This window comes from Balaenoptera borealis (assembly GCF_965194805.1).
Source record: "Balaenoptera borealis genome assembly, chromosome: 20".
In the NCBI taxonomy this organism is placed as follows: Eukaryota; Metazoa; Chordata; class Mammalia; order Artiodactyla; family Balaenopteridae; genus Balaenoptera; species Balaenoptera borealis.
The window spans coordinates 60,213,979-60,229,798 of NC_138879.1; the positions used below are offsets into that span (position 1 = coordinate 60,213,979).

General features: G+C 67.6%; 1 protein-coding gene across 4 annotated transcripts; it reads right to left on the reverse strand.

The window, feature by feature from the left end:
* Positions 1 to 138: 138 nt before the first annotated feature.
* Positions 139 to 15,820, reverse strand: LLGL1 (LLGL scribble cell polarity complex component 1). Of its 4 annotated transcripts, none has more exons than XM_082374176.1 (23): positions 15,640 to 15,820; positions 12,401 to 12,498; positions 10,567 to 10,648; positions 10,341 to 10,471; positions 9,121 to 9,279; positions 8,867 to 9,029; positions 8,644 to 8,776; positions 8,337 to 8,391; positions 8,064 to 8,218; positions 7,773 to 7,996; positions 7,536 to 7,603; positions 6,312 to 6,465; positions 6,134 to 6,238; positions 5,445 to 5,737; positions 5,136 to 5,283; positions 4,905 to 5,058; positions 2,892 to 3,187; positions 2,281 to 2,545; positions 2,000 to 2,114; positions 1,730 to 1,836; positions 1,389 to 1,509; positions 1,156 to 1,243; positions 139 to 493 (listed from the first exon to the last, which is right to left on the reverse strand). In XM_082374176.1, exons 1-22 carry the CDS (start codon positions 15,718 to 15,720, stop codon positions 1,165 to 1,167), a joined length of 3,186 nt encoding a protein of 1,061 aa, XP_082230302.1. In that variant the 5' UTR covers positions 15,721 to 15,820; the 3' UTR covers positions 139 to 493; positions 1,156 to 1,164. The 4 variants fall into 4 exon arrangements, with proteins under 4 accessions (XP_082230302.1, XP_082230300.1, XP_082230301.1 ...); XM_082374174.1 differs by having other exon boundaries at positions 1,730 to 1,842; XM_082374175.1 differs by having other exon boundaries at positions 8,644 to 8,779.

Consider the following 15,820-nt stretch of genomic DNA (forward strand, 5'->3'; position numbering starts at 1 on the left):
AGTATTTTTAATATTAAAATTGCTAATTTTAACAAAATGACAGAAAAAAAAAACCCCAGGGTACAATCTACAAGGAAACCCATCCTGACCCCCGCTCCACACACACACACGCACACGCCCCAGTCCTGGGTGCCCAGTGGAGCTCTCGGTCACAAACACACACACACACTCGTGCACAGCCTGGCGGGGGTCGTGGGTGCTGGCCCAGGAGCACGTACCAAAATAGTTTTAGAAATGACTGTGGTGCCTGGCACAGGCGTTAGAAAAATACTCTTTGCAAAAGGAGAGGGAAAGGACGGTGTTGTCGCCTGGGAGGTGACAGGCTGTGAGCCCCAGCTGCCCTCCCTTGTGGCACCTGACCTCCCGGGTGGCCTCTGGGGCCAGGCTGGGCAGGTCCCGCTGGAGCCTGAGATTAGCAGGTGCAGGTCTACGTGAAGGGCCGGGGTCCTGGGTCCCAGCTCCGAACAGGGCAGGCCTGGCAGTTCTGGCCTTCCTGGTAGAGGAAGGAAAAAGGCATCAGCCGAAGGCCAGGGAGGTCCCAGGGGGCAGGCGACCTGGCCACACGTGTGCCACCACTCAGTCTCCTGTCCAGGATGAGGGCAAGGGCCCTGCAGTGACAGCCTTAGCCCCGGCCACATCTGGGCCCCTGAGGCCAAAGCGTGGCCCTGGAGGGGGCAGCGGTGACCCCAGCAACAAAGAGGGAGCCGCAGCGTCTGTGCAGGGAGAGGCGGGGGTCGGGGGCAGACCTACAGCATCAGAGTCGGGCCTGGGCCGCACCGAGACTGGCGCGGGGGCCGGTCAGCCTCGGGCAGCGCCCAATCTCGCACACCTGGGTGATCTCACCTGCGAAACAGGCTGGCCAAAACCACCTGAGCCCCCAAGCCGCCGTCCCCCTAAGTGGTTTGGCCTGGTCTCATTCCAGACACCAGCCTTGTTATCTGGGGGCTGACTGGCTGGCCCTGATTTCTAACAGCAAACTACGAGAAGCACGTCTGCGTGGGCTGTGGAGGCCCTGCCGGGACAGTTCCGGGAGGGGCAGGCTGGGGAAACGCCTCCCGGGGCCTGCCAGGGTTTCGGGTGCAAGACCGGGGTGGGGGTGGGGGTGGGGTGGGTGAGGCCACGCCGAGGAGACCAGGGAGACCCAGGGCCCCGCACCTGAGCGCCTCATCCGATCAGGATGGGGCAGGCTCGGGCCTCATCCTCTGACAGGTTCCGCAGGTTCTTCTCAGATTCCTCCGAAGAGCTGGGGAGAGGGGCAGCGGTCAGCGGGTCTGGGGTCAGGCCCTCCTCGACCCTCTGGGCCCAGCTGGGATATGAGGCTGGCTGAAAGGGGGGAGGGAGGCTGGGAGCCGACCAACCCCCTCCTGTGGACCCAGCCACCTCCTCACCCCAGGAAGTCCTTCACGTCCTCCACCGTCACATCCCCTGTCGTGTCCAGCGTTGTGTCGGCACTGGTGGCCGAGTCGACGGACGTGGGTGAGAGCGTGGCCTCAGGCGGCTCCGGAGTGTCTGCAGAGAGGAAGCGATGAGGCCCTTCCCAGGGCCCCGGGGCAGACTCCACACCTGGGGCCCTGGTCCCGAGTCCAGCGCACAGTGGACCACGGCACCGACACACGGACCCCCACCCTCTCGTGCCCAGCACGCCCTCCCCCCGGCCCCCTCAGTGGCTGCATCCCGCAGAGGCCCGCCCTGAGGATGAACTGCCGCACTTCACGCCCGCTCTCCTCACCAGCTCCCTCACTGTGGGTGGGATCGGGGCTTCCGCCGCGGCTCTGTGGGCCCAGGACGGCGCCAGGGGTCCCGTTAGCCTGGCTCAGCTTGGGCGATTCTCGGGGCCTGTAGCTGCAGAGATGGGTCTGTGCTGGGGACCAGGGGCAGGTGCCTCATGGCTCGAGGGCCAGGCCCCCACCCTCCCACTCCTGAGCCCTGGGACCAGAGAGGGGTGACACTGGGGATGGCGACCCTGCTCCTTGCTCCAGGCCCCACCCCTTCCACGCACCTGGCATGCATGGCATCATGGGGCCAACTGATGTCCAGAGAGCAGAGCGGCTCCGTGATGTTGCGGGCGCTCAGGGAGAAGCGCTCAAACTCCGACGGGGAAATCAGGTAGAACCCTGGGGGGGGGTGGGGGGGGTGGGGGGGGTGGGGGGGGGTGGGGGGGGTGGGGGGGGTGGGGGGGGGTGGGGGGGGGTGGGAGGGGAGCAGAGAGCGCAGTGAAGGTCCCGCCCCCCTCCCGGAAGCCCTGTGAGCAGCCCCTCCCCTGCCGTCCGGGGCCCTCACCCTGGCCATGTCGTGTGAAGACGCAGGAGGCGATGCCGCTGATGTCCTCCTTGCGGATGCAGGTGTAGTGCACCTGGGGCCGCAGGCCGGGCACCGAGAACACGTGCACGTCGCCCAGGTTGGTGAGGCAGGCCAGGCAGGTCTCGGCGTAGTCCTCGCAGGCCACGCTGGCAAAGGTGGCCAGGGCCACCTTGCGCACGCGGCAGCCCTCGTGGGCCGTCAGCTTGAACTTGGTCTTGGCGCTCACTTTGGGCAGCGTGAACACCTGGAGGCGGGCAGGGGATGGCCGCTGAGCAGAGCCCGGCCCGTCCTCACCCCCGTGCCACCACCCAGCCCGGCCCTCTGGCCCCACCCGCTTCTCTGCCCGGAAACCTGCCAGGCCCCTCCCACTGTGGCGGAGCCAGTCCCGCCAGGTGGAAGGGCCAGGGGCCGGGACCCCCCCACACCTCGAGCTCTGGGGGGGCTGTCGAGGTCCTGGGGGCCCCCGGGGTTCCCCAGGGCGTCTCTGCCAGCTGGGAGGTCTCAGCAAGCGGGCGTAGGTGGGCAAGCGTCGTCGAGGGTCTGGCGGTGTCCAGGAGGCAGAAGCCCCAGGGGTCTCTGTGCCAGCTCACCTTGAACTGCTCCTCAGATGCGATGAGCACAGCATGGCCGCCCTGCATGTCGGGCGCCTGTGCCAGGTCCCTTGAGGCCTCGTAGGGCTCCGGCAGCGGGCGGCCGCGTCCATCCAGCACGGCCACGGCCACCACGGGCGCGCGGTGCATCAGCTGTACCTCCTTGCCCAGCACGGCCTCCACTGCCCGCTCGGGCCGCCTGTCGCTGTTCGCTGCTGCCGCCGGCACCTCCAGCGCGTAGGCAAACACGGAGCCCGAGTTGGTGCCCGCCCACATGGTGGGGCCGTGGTGGGCCGCTGGGGGGTGATGGGCTGGTGAGGCAGGCACGTGCCTCCCCTCCCCTCCCCACCCCTCCCGATGCCCTGGGACCCTGGACTGGTTCTCTCCAGCCCACACCTCCCTGGTGACCTCGGCCAGTCCTCCTGCAGGCACAGGAGTGACCTCTAGGGCACCTCCGTGGGGATGTCAAACTGGACCCTGACCTCTCAGACCCCCCCGCCCCCAGCATCCCGGGGATGCGGCCCCGTCGCGGAGCCCCGACTCCCCTACGTCCATCACTGGTCCTGCCGCAGACACCCAGCCTGCCATCCCGTGCAAGCTGACCCCCCTCAGGAAGGAGTGGAAAATCAGCTAAAAACGCACAGGCGTGGATGGACCGGGCAGTCACCACGGTGCACCCTTGATGAACTGGTGACCTGAGCAGCAACCATGGGGGGTGGGAACACCTGAGCAAAACATGAGCGAGCAATCAAAGCCATGCTTGCCAAAGCCCAGCCGGCTTCTGAGGGGGACACTGGAAGCAGGCCAACCAAAACCCCGGGCTGCCGCATCCAGACAGTGGGAAGTTCCACAAACACCACCAGAAGTGGGGGCTCCCCTCCCAGACGGAGATGGAAAGATGCATCAATGATAGCGCCACGTGCAGACTAGCTGGACGCTGACGCAACCCCAAAAAGGCGTTCCTGAGATGAACAGAGTCGCCTGTGGGCCGACTGTGACAGGAGAACTCCAGCATCAGCGTCCATGCTACAGCGTGCGACTCGGACACCCTGGCTGTAGGTTACGTCCACCAGACGCACACTGAGCTGCTCACACAGGGGCTTTCACTTAAAATCCCCCACGAGACACGACGGAGAGCAGGGGCGGGCAGCGGGGTGTGGGGTTGAACGAGATGTGCCCCATCATCAAGTTAAACCAATCAGCAACTCCGTCCATAAACCCGACCGCATCACTGCCCTCTGCAGGACCCTCAGGGGCTCCAACCGCTCGGGGTCAAAGCCAGCTCCTCGGGCTTCCCTGATGGCGCAATGGTTAAGAATCCGCCTGCCAATGCAGGGGACACGGGTTCAAGCCCTGGTCCAGGAAGATCCCACATGCCGCGGAGCAACTAAGCCCGTGCGCCACAACTACTGAGCCTGCGCTCTAGAGCCCATGAGCCACAACTAGTGAGCCCACGTGCCACAACTAGTGAAGCCCGCGCGCCTAGAGCCCGTGCTCCACAACGAGAAGCCACCACAATGAGAAGCCTGCACACTGCAACGAAGAGTAGCCCCCGCTCACCGCAACTAGAGAAAGCCCACGTGCAGCAACGAAGACCCAATGCAGCCAAAAGTAAATAAATAAATTTATATTAAAAAAATACCTTACTATAAAGCCAGCTCCTTGGCTAGGCGGCCGGCACCCACACCTCCCGGGCCTGTCCTCCACTCCAGCCATGCTGCCCGGGTCTCCTGATACACGCCCACCTCGGCCTCGGTGCTGCAGCCCGCACTCCCCCCCAGGCCCCGGGCTCCCGTCTCCGCTCGGGTCTCCGCTCACCAACCCCACCGTCAGGCTGTCCCGGGGGCGGCTGTGGGCCGGGGCACCCTGTCACCAGCGCAGCCCGGCACTCAGCAGGCAACACTTTCCAACCTTCCGGGAGGCGCCGCTCCACGCCCATTTCCCAGGCGGCTGACCGGAACCCGGGCCACGCCACCTAGGGCCACCTCCCCAGCACACCCCTCCCGGCCTCACCGTCGCGAAGGAAGGTGTCGGCGAAGTAGAGGCAGCGCACGACGCCCGAGAGGGAGTCGTCGGCCGAGCGGGGCTCAATGCGGCGCTGCACGGGCGTCACCTCCACGTCGTGGGGGCCGGCCTGCTCCGCCAGCTGCGCGTTGGCCTCCTGCAACTGGAGGGGCACGAGGCTCGGGAGCCCGGTCTTCCCGCCCCTGCCGCCCCGCCCGGCCACCCGGCCACCCGGCCCACCTTGCTGCCGGCGGCAGTCAAGCGCTTCTTGCCCGAGACGCGGCTTTTGCGGATGCGCCGGAAGGACTGGCGCAGCGACTTCTTGAGCGACTTCACACGGGACAGCGGCCCCTCCATGGCCAGGGAGTCGTTGGGGTGCAGGGTGCACCTGGGGGGCGCAGGTGCCGGGCATCAGGGAAGCCCGAGTCCCAAGCCCGCCCTTGAGCCCAGCCGCCGGGGGGCCTAACTTCCACCAGCAGCGCTTCCCGCAAGGCTCGAAAGCACCCCCCACCTGCGCCTCCGCAAAGCTCGGGAGGGGCCCGCACGCACCTGGCCAGCACGGGGCTCCTGCGCAGGTAGTCAAAGAGGCCGAAGCCGTGGCTGGTGCCGAAGGCCACGAGGCCCCACTCGGCGTGGAGCGTGACGGCAGTGACGGCAGCCGGCGGCAGGCACTGGACCAGGGCGCGGGGCTGGAAGCCGGCCGGCCAGGGCAGCGGCCCTGTGCGTGGGCTCAGCCGCTCGTGGCCCTTCCACGTGAAGCCCTCACGGTCCTGGAGGAGGTCCACGCTGGCCACGCCCACCGCCTGCTCTGACGGCTCATCACTTAACTCTAGCACCAGCACCTGAGGGGCGGGGGGGGGGCGCAGGGGGCCGTCGGTACAAAGAGGGGGCCACCTGTGCCCCGCCCGAGCCTCCGATGCCTCTGCCAGGGTGGTCCCAGGATTGTCTCCAGTGCATCCTCTGAATAAACATTTACTGGACGCCCACTGTATACCAGGGCCCTCACTGAGCAACACGGTGGCGACCAGGACCTGCCAGCCCTGCCCTCCTGGGGCTCATCTAACACCTGTGCTCCCACCCCGGCCCCAAGGCTCTGTGGGTCCCCACAGCCCTGGCTGGTCCCACCTGGAGCCCCGTTCCCACCTCTGGGCTTTTGCTGCTCCGGTCCCTCTACCACCCCACCAGACCCTCCAGAAAGCCCCCCAAGACCCGCAGCCCTGGGGACGCCTTGGCCCTACCTGGCCCGCGGTGCCGGCCACCACCATCTGGGCGGTGTACTTGCAGAGCGCCACCTTCTGCACGCCAAGCCGTGGGTCGTCGCTGTAGGGGTCGAAGCAGCCCACCTGCAGGGCGGAAGGGCTGGTGACACAGGGCGGAGCCCGGACCAGGCTCCCCGGGGCCAGGGGAGGGGCCCACCTTGCGGAAGGGTGGCCAGTCGTCCTCGGCGGCCTGGGCCAGGCTGTCGGCGTGCTCGCAGTCTGTCTGAAAGAGGCCGGCGGTGCTCAGCTTGTAGAGTGGGCGCAGGGCCACGCCGGAGGCGTCCCAGAACCGCACGGTGCCATCCTCGTGCCTGCAGGGAAGGTGAGGTCAGGTCCCAGGTCCTCCAGCCCCCCGCCCCCTCCAGTCATCCAGCGACCACGCACTGGGCACTAAGCGCCTAAGCCAAACACTGACTGGATTCCTACTGCATACAGCAAACAGGAAGTTACCAACCGTACAGGACACATACTGAGCCCTCCTGTACACCAGGCCACACACAGTAGGTGCTGGGCCCTTCCCTGCAAAGAGGGTGAGAAGGTGCGGAAATAATCACCAGAAATAATGAACAGGAGGTGAGGGGTGGGTGACACAGGGAACAGAGGACTATGGGGGTTCTGCCCCCAGGCGAGCCTCCAGAAAAGGTGACCAGAGATGCAGTCACAGAGCGGAGGGATCGGCTGGGGCAGGGGCAGGAGCAGGAAGCCTGGGGAGGCTGGGAGGAAGCAGAGAGGGAAAGAGGAGAGGAGCAGACCAAACTGGGGTGCAGCCTCAGGACACAGCTGCAGAGTCCAGGTCACAGGCGCCTGGGCGGTGGGGGGAGCCCAGAGCCAGGGCGTGAGAAGGTGAGTGAGGCCATGGGACCGGTTGGGACGGCTCCAGAGGCCCTGAAAGCCATGGTGAGGAGTTCTCACTGGGGAGGGGGCGCTGGAGTCAGAGGCCCAAGGGTCCCAGCACAGGCGCAAGGCAGGGGCTGGGCAGAAAGTCGGGGCCCGAGTCACCGGGCACGTCAGCGCCCGCCAGGCCCAGGCCGGGCTCTCGGGCACCTGCCCTGTGCAGCTCGGCATGGGCCAGCCCAGATTTTCCAGTCCCAGGGCAGGCTGAGTGGGTGGAGCCCAGTTTCGGGCTAAAAGGAGGGCTGAGCCTTAAACCAGAGTCTAGGGAGGCTTCACCCCAGTGCACCCTGCGGGAATGGGGATGACCTGGTCCCACCAGGGGCCAGGCCTGAGTCAGCGAGCAGGTCAGCTCCCGCCAGACCCAGGACGGGCCCTCCCGCATCCGCATGGGCTGCGCCAGGCCCTGCTCGCCCACACACACACACACACACACACACTCATACCACCCGTCACAACTGGGCTGAGCCGGGGACACGCGTTCACCTACCCGGTCAGCAGCAGCCCTCGCTGGGGTGGCTCCGGAGCCAGGTTCCGGCCCCCGGTGATAGGCCAGCTCTGAGAGACGGGGACAGAGACAGAAACGGAAGGTCAGGACAAGCGTCTTCCTCCTCTCACCCCAGGAGTGGCATCCAGGGCACAGAGTCCCTCCAAGTTCCCCACATACACCTGCCACATCCCCATCTCAGGCGCGTGCCCAGGCAGCACCCTTCCCCCGGGCACACACCGAGGCACCGGAGGCCGGCTGGGGGTTCTGCTGCTCGCCAGCGCTCACGATGCGGGCCCACAGCTTGGCGGGGACGTTGGCGACGTGGGCCGAGCACGTGATGGCAGACGAGTGCAGCGGGGCCAGGTACGGGGCGGGCACAGCCGGCCAGCCGGGCGTCTGTAGGTCCAGCACCACCAGCTCCTCTTCAAGCAGCACGGCCAGGGCCTGGGGCTCGTCGAACTCTGCAGGATGGGGTGGGTGAGCATGGCCGCAGACACACGGGCACGGGGTGGGAGGGCAGGTACGCACCGTCCTCGGGCCGCGTGCTGTGCACCGTGAAGAAGTCGATGACGCGGGAGGTGAAGTCCAGCGTCACCAGGGTCTCGGCCTGGAGCACGCTCACGCAGTGGCGGTCGCCATAGCTGGCGCGGGGCATGCCGCCGCTGAAGACGACGAAGTGCTCGCTGCTCGGGGCAGGGGAGCCACGTGAGCCGCCGGAGGGGCCCCGTGGGGACGGGGAGAGCCTCCCCCACCCCCGCCCTGCGCTCCCGCAGCCAGGCGCGGCCCCGGCGCCCCACCTACCCAGAGGCACAGTTTCGCCACAGGATCTTGCTGATGGCTTTGCAAGGGAAGGGGCCTGGAGGGGTAGGAGAGCATCAGGCTCACCGAGCCCCGGGCTGCATTTCTCGCCGCTTCTCCGTTCCCCTCCTGCCTCCGTCACTCCCACCTCCCGAGGGGAAGGCACGCTGACCGACAGCCCCGGGGGGGTCTCAGCTTTGTGGCTGGGCTCAGCCCCGCCGCCTTCTACAAGTCCTCCCAAAGCCCCCCACCAAGGCCAGTCTGAGCTCGGGGTCACTGCCGAACTCGCACAGGCCTCCCCGGCACTCACCGTAGGGCATGGTGGCCACGGTGGGCTGTGTCGTCGGGGAGTCGCCGGCGTCCGCGGCCCAGACGGCGTAGCTGCCGTCGCTGTGCGAGCTGACCAGCGTGCGGCCGCTGCGCTCCCAGCACACGCTCTCCAGCTGCTGCAGGGCGGGGTGGACGGGCGTGAGCGCCGCGGCCGTGAGCAGAGGCCCCGGCGCAGCCGCTGGCCTCCCCACTCCACCACACACCTGGTTCCCCAGGAAGATGCGGTCAGCACACCGCGCGGCTCGGCTCCAGATGACCAGCAGGCCTCGGCTGTAGCCGATGAGGATCTTGGTGGGGTCCCGCAGGTGTCCCTGGAGTGACTCCACAGGGCCCAGGGCCTTCCCGCACCGGTAGTCGTCAGGCACGCTGCGAGGGCGGAGGGGAGGGGTGCGTGGGGGGTGAGCCGGCAGCAGCACGCCCGGCAGACGGGGTACAGGGAAGCCGGGTGGCCTCTCACCTTCGCAGAACCTCGTCCGGGCCAAGGGTCTGCCCCTCGAGCAGCGTCAGGGTGGGAACATCCAGGAAGAAGACGCTTCCGCCCTCAGTGCCCAGGGCTGCCAGGTCACCGGCAGCCACCAGCAGGACCACGGTGATGCGGGCGAGGATGGGCAGGCCACTGTGGGGGCCAAGGGGAGGGGGGTGAGTGTGGGAGCCCATCCGCCTGCTGAGGAGGGCGTGGAGGGGGCTGAGCTGCTACCGTCAGCTCGCCGCAGCCCCTCTGTACTCGCGGCAGCCCCAGAAAGGCCACGGCGGTGGCCGCAGACATCGGTGGCCGCGGACATCGTAATCAGCTCGCTCGGTTATTCATCAGGACGTCAGCGGGGAGAGGGATAAAAATAGGTCCCCAGGTCTTGGAGAAGGGCCCCTGAGCTCCTCCCACCTACCAAGAGGGGAAGGCAGGAACCAGGCCCCGCCTGGGCCAGGACCAGAACCTTCAGGGCGCACGGCCCCCTGAGCCCCACTCAGGAAGCCCCGCCCCCAGCCCATGGATGTCTCCCTGACTTGCAGATGGGCCCTGGATCGCTCCCCTGCAGAGGCTCGGAGACCCCGGGAATCCATCCTGGGTTAGGGCTGGACATGGGGCGGGGGGGGGGGGGGGGGTCACCTAGCCCCAGTTCAAGCCCAAGCAGGACAAGCCTCCCCCGGAGCTGGACAGGCAGCCTGTAACCTGAAAGACTCACCCGCTCTGGCCATTTCAACAAGGGCTGCCAGGCCAGGAACCAAGAGGCCCCGTACTCTCTCCCTAGGGGTCCAAGCCCATGCTGTCGCCCCCCTGGGGCACCCTGCCAGCACCTCACAGCCCAGCGGGATGCTCCTTGCCCCGACCCGCCCTTTCACCCAGGCACACTGTGGCCCGTCGCCCTGCCCCCAGTCAAGGGCCCAGGGGACCTGTGCTGATGTCAGTTCCTGCCCCAGACGCCCCTCACCGCAGGGGAGAAAGTGCCTCTCACTGGGCTCTGGACACACTCTCCCGTCCCGTGTCTCCTGGGGCCCCAGTGGTCCTGGAGCACAGACCGTCCCTGCTCACCTCAGACTCTGCCGGGACCCCTACCTGACGCCCTGCCAGGCCACCAGACGTGCCCCCTGAACCCCAGCCCCGGGGCAGCTTCCCGCCCCCCTGCCCTCCACAGGCTTGCCCCACGTCCAGCGGCCGCCCCTGGCCAAGTCCCCCAGTACCTGGCCCCATCAAAGCCCGGGCGACTGGGTGGCTGGTGGTGGAGGGCTTCCTCCAGGTGGGCGCAGCCGTTGCGGTGGACGACCTCCCAGAGATGAAGGCTGCTGTCGTCCAGCAGGGTCAGGAGGCGGCCCTGGCAGGTGAGTGAGACCGAGACTGAGCCGGGCTGGGGCAGGGGGCGGGGCGGAAATGGGGTTCACGGGAGCCAGTGGCAGGGCCGAGGCTCACCTGGCCGGGCAGGAAGTGCATCTGGGTGACGGTGGCCGCGTCTTGATGCAGGCCCGTGAACTCCACGCCGGGGGCACCGTAGCTGAGGGTGACGGGTCAAGGGCGGAAAGCAGGCACAGGCCGGGAAACCACACCTCCTCCTCCCAGGACCACTCTGACCGGCCCTATCCAATGGGCCTGCCTATCCAGGCGCCTCCCCAGTCCACGGGGGTGCCTCGCCGCAGGGAGCACCATCTTGCACCGCCACACGACACGCAGGCTCGCTCGGCCCCGCAAGTCAGCGCTGCTGCACGACCTTCACTTCCTCATCTTTAGAAGGGGCTGGCGACTTGCACTCCGACCTCGTGGGGCTGACGCAGGGCACGTGAGAATAAACGCACCGCCCGCACACACGGCCCGGGCCCGGCTCACGGCTCTGCGTCAGCCTCTCCGGGCTGCGTGCACAGGAGTCAGCCCCGCACGTCAGCATCACACAGGGGGGAGATGCCAAGCCAGGCCCGGGAGGCTCAGCCACAGGCCGACACCAGCTGCAAGCCAGGAACCCCACCTCCTTCTGGGGCAGGCAGCCCCCACCGCAAGGGGAGAGGCCACAGAGGCTTGGAGAGCTTGGGTGACCTGCTTCAAGCACCCAGTGTGAGCGCCAGAGTCCCAGCAACCCCAGGCTTCACAGTGGACGGGCAGGCCGAGGGGCCCCAGGAGGGAGGACCGGGCAGGGGTCAGGGACGTTGCCTGGAAACAAGGCAGGAGCCGTTGCCTGGAGCTGGAGTTGGGATTCCCTGCAGGAGCCGGGAGGACACAGACAAGGGGACAAAAAACAGGGCAGGAGCACTGGGAGGGAACCAGGGTCGCCAAGGAGACGGGGCCAGACCCGGGGCGGGGGGGGCGCTGCGGCCCCTGTGGCCAGCCTCAGTTTCCCAGCCCAGGACTCGGGCCGGAATGGTCTGGGGGGGCTGGGGGGGCCTCGTCCCCCTCTGAGGCCGTCTGCCGGCCCGTCCTTTGTGAGCACAAGGGGCCAGCGCACAAGAAAGGCCATGCCGCCAGCAGAGGCTCCCCCGGGACACAGAGGAAGGGGCTCCGGGCCCATGGCACACACGGGGCAGGACAGCGCCATAAGACGCAGAAGCAGCGGGCCAGGAAGTGGGACCCCTGGGCCAGCGGCTGGGGCACCGTCCCCTGCGTGCCCACCGATGCCTCAGGGGCCCACAGGAGGTGGGGGCATCCAGGTCCAGCCGCTCTCCCTGGAGTCGGCAAACTCACAACTTCCTGGCCAGTGCCTGCAGCCCCTGGGTGGGGAGACCCCGTGCCACCATGCAGTGGCCGGCCAGACCCTGCCCCTGGGGCCCCACCTGAGGGGCTCACCCCGTGCAGCGGGGCTGGGATCCTCCACGGCAGGAAGGAGGCGTCCAGCTGCCAGCGTCCCCCCGCACCCACCCTGCACTCGCAGGAAAATGCCCCTTTGTGCGGCTCACAGGCCCATTGTGTGGCGCCAGCACCCAGGTGCGGGCCGCGCTGCGCCCACCATGCCGAGCCTGGTACTGCCCCCAGCGCCTCGGCTGGACACACGTGTCTTCACACTGGCACACGTGTGTGTGCCCGGGCACCAGCGCAAGGCCCGCCGTGACCCTGGCCCGCCCACCACTCTTGCTGGGGACCGTGTGCAACCAGCCCCGGCCCACCTCCCGGGTCACAGTTGCCGGGACGGTAACCGCCAGGTAACTGGCTGGCCGAAAGGCAGCGCGGGGCAGCCGGGGCCCTGCCCCAGGGGCCCGGCACACGGGGACCTGCAACCAGGACATTCTGACGGGCCCCGAAGGCCGCGGCCCGCAAAGGATACATCTTGACAGCCCCAGACCGGGTGCCGATGGCCATGATGCGAAGCTCAGGGTCGAAGGCCAGGGCGCTGGGCTGGTTGGGGAAGCCATGCTCCACGGTCTGCAGGGAGGTGAGGGCATTGGCACAGGCACAGCCCACCCACCCCGGGGCAGCCTCCAGGCTCTGCCACTGCTTCACACCCGTGCTCCGGGCCTCAGTGCCCTCAGCTGCGAAACGGGTAATCACACCTCCAGTGAGGAAGGGCCTGAGCCCCTGGCCCCGCCACAGAGGCCTCCCTGGTCGAGGCCCCGTCCCTCTCTACACCCGGGTCCACCCCACCGTGCGCGGGGCTCTGAAAACAAACAGAATGGGGCTCGAGAGGAGGCGCAGGCGCAGAAGTGAACCCTGGCTGCCCCACGGAGCAGGACTCCACACCCCACTCCTCCAGGCAGACTGAAGTGGGGTGCAGCCCCAGGCAACCCCCAACACAGGCTCTGGGGGGTGGTCAGAGGCCAGTACCCAAGGCCAGCTAGGCAGAGGCTCTCGAGCGCCGACCCGACCCGGGGCTGCTCCCCACCCCCAGCCCCAGAGACAGGGAGACTGGGGCCCAGAGAGATGGAGCTTCCTGCCCAGGCCCTGAAGGTGTCACGCACCTGCCAGACTTGGGTTCCCACCTGGAAACTGGGAGACGTGATTCCCTTCCCATCCCTGGTTGGGATGGTGGGCAGGCGGCTTGTGCACTGGGGGTGTCCACGCAACGGCTCCCACCAGGTCCCCAGCTCCCGGCAGGGCCAGTCCCAGTGCAGACCAGCCCTGGCTCCCCGCCCCCCCTCCACCTACCCAAGGAGCCCCTAGTCAACCCCGAAGCCTGGCTGGGGGCCCTCCCTGGGAAGCTTGCACCCCTGGGCCCCCAGCCCCCTGCCCTCAACACCAAGGTGGGACACCCCATGTGGGTGCCGGCACCCCGACCACTGCGTCAGCAAGACAAGTTTTATAAGGAACCCTGGTCCCCAGGCCCGTGGCCCCAGCCTGCCTCCAGCCTCATCCCATCTGGGCAGGGACTGATTCCTCTGAGCAGCTGGCTTGGCCTTGGGCAAGTCACAGCACTGGCCAAGCCTCGGCTGCCCATCTGGGCACCGGTGAGCCCACCTGAGGACAGCGTGGCCCACTTGACCGGGGTGGGGTGGGGAGCACCCACACCGCCGTGCCCACGCTGGACCTGACCGAGTCTGGCGGCCCACTCCTCTGCTCAGGACCCTCCGGGGCTCCCGGCTCACTCCGAGTCAAAGCCAAGTCCCCTCCATCTGGCTCCTCCCACCGGCCCCTGGCTCACTTGATGGCCTTCCGCCCTCCTCCAATCTACTAGGACCTTTGCATCTACGGTCCATCTACCTGGAACGTGCTTTACTCAGCACTCTCCAAGGTGGGCTTCTTCCCACAGCTCAGGAGACAACTGCTCAGAGGTCCCCTGAGCTGGCCCAGCAGCCATCGCTCCACACCCTCACCTGCCACCCTCACCTGCCTGATCTCACCCACGGCACTGACCACCATCCAAACCACCGCAGGCTGCACACTTCCCTCTCTTCTTTTGGCTTCTCACTATCTCCCCAACTAGTACATCAGCACCCCCAAGGCGGTATTCGTTAAACTGACATAGAGTGGACATGCCACAGGCAACTTGTGGGCAGGGCTGGGATTTGGACCCGAGACCGAGTCCAAAGTCCAGGCTCACCCTGGACCACCACCCCCTGCCCATGCCCCACCACTCGGGAATCTGGGCCTATTTTCTAGTGATCACCTACCAGCCCCTCTAGTGACCCTCTGCTCAAGACCGCCCCCTCCCACCACTGCTGCCCACTCAGAACGGGGCCTCACCCTCCTTGGCAGGGAGACCAGCTTCTGCCACCAGGAGCCAGCCAGGGGGAGCAAGCCTCCTCTCCACCTGTCTCAGGTCCCCACTTCACACCCCGACTCCCTGGCTGAGGAAGTGACACCTGAGCGCGACGCCTGCCCTACCATCACTGTCCTCTCATCTCGAGGGGGCTCACCCTCGGCCACTCAGCACAGGAAGGGGGACACCTCAGAGCCCCTGGGCACCAGCCTCCCCTCTGGACCCCTTGGCCACCAAGTCTGAGGGTCCTGGCAGCCCCTACGCCACCTGGAAAACCCCGCCTACCCTGAGAGACGACCCGGCCTCGGTCACTGCAGGACCGGTCGCCCCAGAGCTTCCTCCTGGACCTGAGTCTCCTGGCAGCCAGCTCAGGACCACAGCACCCCTCCCGAAGCCCCTGGCCCTCAAGGCTAAAGTCAAATCCCACTGACAAGGGGACCCAAAGACCAAGTGCCCCAGCTCACTCTGACTTTGGGCACGTGGTCAGCCCTGAACCTCAATTTTCTCACCGGTGTGTGGGCATAACGACTCTAAGCCCCAAGAGAAGCAAGGGGCCCTGCGATCAAAGGGCCTGGGTGTCAAACTGAGGCCAGAAGTGACACCCCTGGGGAGAGTTAGCAAGGGGCAGGCTGGGGCCTCTCTCCACCACACACCAGCGCAGGGGAGGCGGGGCTGAAGGCAGCCCCTTTCCCGTGGCCCCTCTGGCCCTACCCAGGAAAGAAAGGAAGGAGCAGCCCTCCGCCCCCACCTCCGCCTTGGCTCCAGGAGAGGCGGTGGGTCGGCTGCCCCTGTGACAGAGCCCACAGCAAGGAGGACAGTGACCCCATTCCATAGCAAGGGAAACTGAGGCCCCGCGATTCGAAGTGCAGTTGACACGGCCAGGCATCCCCCGCTGGAGCCCCCGGCGGTGCCGGGCAGAGCGCAAGCCGGAGCCCCGGGCGGTGGGGGAAGGGAGGAGAGGAACCGGGAAGGGATTTCCCAGCCCCACCCCCCAACATCTGCCTCCACTCCGCACCCCTCCCCACCGGCCTGGGTGCGAAAGCAAAACAAACCGGGCCCAAAGGCTGCGCAGGGGCGCCGAGGGGTCCCCGAGAAAGAGATAAAGAGACAGACAGTGGGAGCCGGAGCGAGAGTTGAGAGCCGCCCGGAGACACACGGAGGCGGAGAGGCCCGCAGGGAGAGGCCGGCGGAGTCCAAGGCGCGGAGACAGGAGCAGGGGAGCGGAGGGCAGAGATGGAGCGAGGCTGGCGCGCGGCTCGGGCAGAGCAGAGCGGGGCGGCCGGGCCCAGCGTGCGCCCCCTCCCCCGGCCCGACGTGGCTCCGGCCCGGTCCCCGCCCCCCGGCCAGCCGCCCCCGGCCCGCCGCCGCACCTTGTGGAAGGCGAAGAGCTCCTGCTTGAGCTTCTCGCGCTGCGGGTCGGCGCCCTGTCTGCGGAACCGAAACTTCATCATCTTGCGCCCGGCCGCCCGCCGCCGCCCGCAGGATGCGCCGCGCGGCCCCGCAGGTCCTGAGGCGCGGGCGCCAGGCGCGGGCGCGGCGGGGCGGGTCCTG